The sequence below is a fragment of the Hyla sarda genome, chromosome 4 (genome assembly GCF_029499605.1).
Source record: "Hyla sarda isolate aHylSar1 chromosome 4, aHylSar1.hap1, whole genome shotgun sequence".
Classification (NCBI taxonomy): Eukaryota; Metazoa; Chordata; class Amphibia; order Anura; family Hylidae; genus Hyla; species Hyla sarda.
Genome location: NC_079192.1, coordinates 121,168,290 through 121,172,690, shown reverse-complemented (window position 1 = coordinate 121,172,690; position 4,401 = coordinate 121,168,290). Strand labels below are relative to the sequence as shown.

At 44.9% G+C, this 4,401-nt stretch overlaps 1 protein-coding gene across 1 annotated transcript; it reads right to left on the bottom strand.

Moving 5' to 3' along the window:
* Positions 1 to 358: 358 nt before the first annotated feature.
* Positions 359 to 3,939, bottom strand: LOC130366894 (protein spinster homolog 1-like). Its single transcript, XM_056569254.1, has 2 exons — positions 3,674 to 3,939; positions 359 to 1,947 (listed from the first exon to the last, which is right to left on the bottom strand). The coding sequence occupies exon 2, from the start codon at positions 1,920 to 1,922 to the stop codon at positions 408 to 410; it is 1,515 nt and encodes a 504-aa protein (XP_056425229.1). The 5' UTR covers positions 1,923 to 1,947; positions 3,674 to 3,939; the 3' UTR covers positions 359 to 407.
* Positions 3,940 to 4,401: the final 462 nt, after the last annotated feature.

Below are 4,401 nucleotides of genomic sequence, written 5' to 3'. Positions count from 1 at the left end.
GCCAAACTATGCTACCTAATGTGGGGAAACTGCTACCTAATGTAGGGAATCTATGCTACCTAATGTGGGGAAACTATGCTACCTAATGTGAGGAAACTATGCTACCTAATGTGGGGGGCTTGAATGAGCTGCGGCATATGGGAGGCCTTAATAAATAATTAGAAACTTATAAAGCAAGTGACATATGGGGGTCCACCTGAGTAAGTGACACATGGAGGGGGGGTGCTGAACAATTGATGTTTGGGGGGGGGCACAGGCACATTCTTTGCACAAGGGCCCTCTGTTGTCTGTGTCCACCCCTGGGTAGAGAATAAGGGGTAAAGTGGAACATAGAACAAATGCAGTTATTTTTTTCTTAATTATTTTTTTATGAAGTAAACGAGATAAAGGTAAGCAATGACTTTTCCTCAGTCTGAAGCGCGGTCCTCATCGGCAGGAAGCAGTGAGGAGGAGGAGGATGACGGAGGTTCTGATTCCATCTCTGCTTCTTTTTCGTCCCTCTCTATATATAGGGCCGTGGCCATGAAGAAGGCCCCTCCGATGACTGCCATTATGGTGCAGGTCATGAGGGCATACTCCAGGCTGCGGTATTTCAGAAGAGGGGATTTGGCATATCCTCGTTCGTAGGTGTCAGATATCAGGCCGATGAGGTACGGGCTGCCGGCGTCACCTAGGAGGTGATAGATTGTCATCTGCACGGCCAGGGCTGAAGATCTCCTCCACGGAGTTACTACTTTTAGTATAATGTCAGATATGAGGGTGAAATTTACTGACAGAAGCGTCTCTCCGATGAAGATGAAGATGTTGGTGGCAACGAGGCTGATGTTGCCAAAAGTCAATGCCAACAGAAGAAAAGGGGCGGAGAGCATCATCGCGCATCCACACACAAGCGGGTCCGCCCGTGGGTTGGATTTGCGATATCTTTTACTTATCTCCGACCCTGCTACAACTCCCAGAATGCCGGAAACGACTGTAACCACACCAAATATTAGGATGTCGTGATAGTCACACGTTTCAGCACGGCAAGGGTCCTTCTCTTGTAGGAGTGTTCGTGCGTGGGTCAGGTATGACGGACCCCATACACCTATGGCTCCCACTATGAAGGATACCGCCGTCGATCCCATGGTGGTTAACATGAAGCTTCGATTTTTAAATAGTTTTTTCAGATCTGTTGCCCATTTGGCAAACTTCTGGGATTTGTTGTTCTTCTTCCCGTTTGTAGTCGTTCTTGGAAGCTCCTTTGTGACCAAAATCATCAAAGCCACAGCTATGAGGCCCAGGCCAGGGGTGACCCGAAACGCCCAGTGCCAATCACCCCTTGCTGCATCAGTCACTTTGGGCCCGATGATGTATCCTAGTCCGCAGCCTACAGGTATGACGGAGTAAAACACGTTCAGCATGCGGGTCCGCTGGTCACTTGTAAAAAGGTCTGCAATGATGGAGGGGGCGATGGTGCAGAAAGTCGCCTCTCCGGCTCCAACCAGTCCACTCGTCAGCAGGAAGAGCAGGAAGTACCCGTCGGGGATGAATGACAGGGTAAGTGTCATGCTCAGCCAAACGATGACTCCTGCGCAAACAGTATATTTCTTATTACAGTGGTCGCCCAAATATCCGGCAATTGGTGCGACCAGCACGTAGCTTCCAATGAACAATGTATTCAATAAGCCGGACAGACTAGCATTGGTGTCATATGCTTTCTGTATATAAGGCAGCACCCCCGCCACGCTGGAGCGATTTGCATAGATGAGCAAATTAACAAAGGCGAGGATCACTACGGTGATGATGGAACGTGCGGTGGACATCACGCTTAGAGATGGCAATTTCTGCCTCTCAGGGATATCGCCCTTTTCTACATCCATATCACTATGGTCCTCCATTGCTTCTTCCTCCTCCTTCAGCAATGGGTCTTGTGGAGAGGCCATGGTCACAGGTCAGAGCCTGAAAACACTAGAGAGAGAGAGATAAGTGAAGACATTAGACAACATGTCATCATTCCTGTCATTATACAATAGATCCTTCATACAGAGCAGAAATGTCCAGCACAGAACCACAAGATAACACTAAGACCATGGCAGCCTCAGAAGAAGACGCTTCTCTATAAGTGTTTTATATGGAGACATCTTCCCTGAGGTTACCAATGTCTGATAACCCTGAACCTGTCCGGTCCTAGTAATATCTGATAACCCTGAACCTGTCCGGTCCTAGTAATATATGATAACACTGAACCTGTCCGGTCCTAGTAATATCTGATAACCCTGAACCTGTCCAGTCCTAGTAATATCTGATAACCCTGAACCTGTCCAGTCCTAGTAATATCTGATAACCCTGAACCTGTCCGGTCCTAGTAATATCTGATAACCCTGAACCTGTCCGGTCCTAGTAATATCTGATAACCCTGAATCTGTCCGGTCCTAGTAATATCTGATAACCCTGAACCTGTCCGGTCCTAGTAATATCTGATAACCCTGAACCTGTCCGGTCCTAGTAATATCTGATAACCCTGAACCTGTCCGGTCCTAGTAATATCTGATAACCCTGAATCTGTCCGGTCCTAGTAATATCTGATAACCCTGAACCTGTCCGGTCCTAGTAATATCTGATAACCCTGAACCTGTCCGGTCCTAGTAATATCTGATAACCCTAAACCTGTCCGGTCCTAGTAATATCTGATAACCCTAAACCTGTCCGGTCCTAGTAATATCTGATAACCCTGAACCTGTCCAGTCCTAGTAATATCTGATAACCCTGAACCTGTCCGGTCCTAGTAATATCTGATAACCCTAAACCTGTCCGGTCCTAGTAATATCTGATAACCCTGAACCTGTCCGGTCCTAGTAATATCTGATAACCCTGAACCTGTCCGGTCCTAGTAATATCTGATAACCTTGAACCTGTCCGGTCCTAGTAATATCTGATAACCCTGAACCTGTCCGGTCCTAGTAATATCTGATAACCCTAAACCTGTCCGGTCCTAGTAATATCTGATAACCCTGAACCTGTCTAGTCCTAGTAATATCTGATAACCCTAAACCTGTCCGGTCCTAGTAATATCTGACAACCCTGAATCTGTCCTAGTAATGGCGGATTATAAGGGCCCGGCTGTATGGTCACTGGGCCATGTGAACTTCATACTGTAGATACAATTGGGCTATCCTGCTATATACATTTACTAATAATGAACCTACCCCACCTCATTGGGATCTATCCGTCCCCAATATGACTTTCTGCCACTAGTTGATTTGAAAATTTTCCCTTTCGGAGTACCCAGAGTATTTCTATTGTTAGTACACACAGAATTCTATTATATAATATTATATTTCTGCCCCAATCTTTCTGTTATTCTTTTACTACACCACCAAATCTTTCTCATAGACTTATATCTTTTAGAACTTCATGAATTAGGACTCTTTTTCTTGGGGGCTTTTTTGGGCTTAATTGCATTTTAGCAGTTTTGCAAGAAAAAGCTCTGGTCATGATACTATCTGTGCATTTTATTATGTTTAATGCATAAGCCAAGTATTGTCACAATGCTATGAGGAATATAACTTTTGTTATTTCTTTTGGAAATTAATTTCTTGTTTTTTTTTTGCTAAAAAAAAAAGCAACAGCAATAAAAAAAAACTGTCAAACAAAAAGCCCTGTGTATGTATGAATAGAAGAGGCTGAGACTTACCTTGTGGTTCTCTCTTCAGATAAGGAACGGTCAAAATCTTGAATTCTCTATCGCAAATAGAAACTCTCTAAGAAACACTTTGCAACACAGGTTGTGAATGCAAAACACACTGAAGAGACTGCAGCCGGCGCGCACCTCCTTGTACAGCTTACGGTGACATCATCACAAGCATGTGTGACATCACAGGGTTCTAAACCATCTTCAGGTATGTGTATATCTGTATAGTAAATGTGAGTAGCCGTATTAGTCCAGTGATGCAGATTGTAATACCTTTTTTATTGGACTAACAGAATTTTGTAGAGACAAACTTTTGGGATTCGTCCCTGATAATTTATAAAGTCCTTTGATTATTAGTCCTTGACTATTGGACTTGATAAAGGGAGGAATCCTGAAAGCTTGTCTCTACAAAATTCTGTTAGTCCAATAAAAAAGGTATTACAAGAGACTGCAACATTTTTTATGATTTGTGTATATATATCAGGGATGTGGAAATTCTATCACCCGACGCCCGGGACAAGTAGTTTTGGGCGCCGGGCAGGTGAATTTGTTATAGATTTAGCCCTGTATCGGGCGAGCAGGGACAGACCGACGTCCCCCTTATTTTTCTTTAATGCCGGTGTGAGGTGCAGGAGCCGATGGAAGTCTACATCTCACACCTGCGCTCAGGGTGTATGGAGGGGGCGGCGGCCTCCAGCTGACTGCAGAGCCCCCTTATCTCCCCTCCTGGA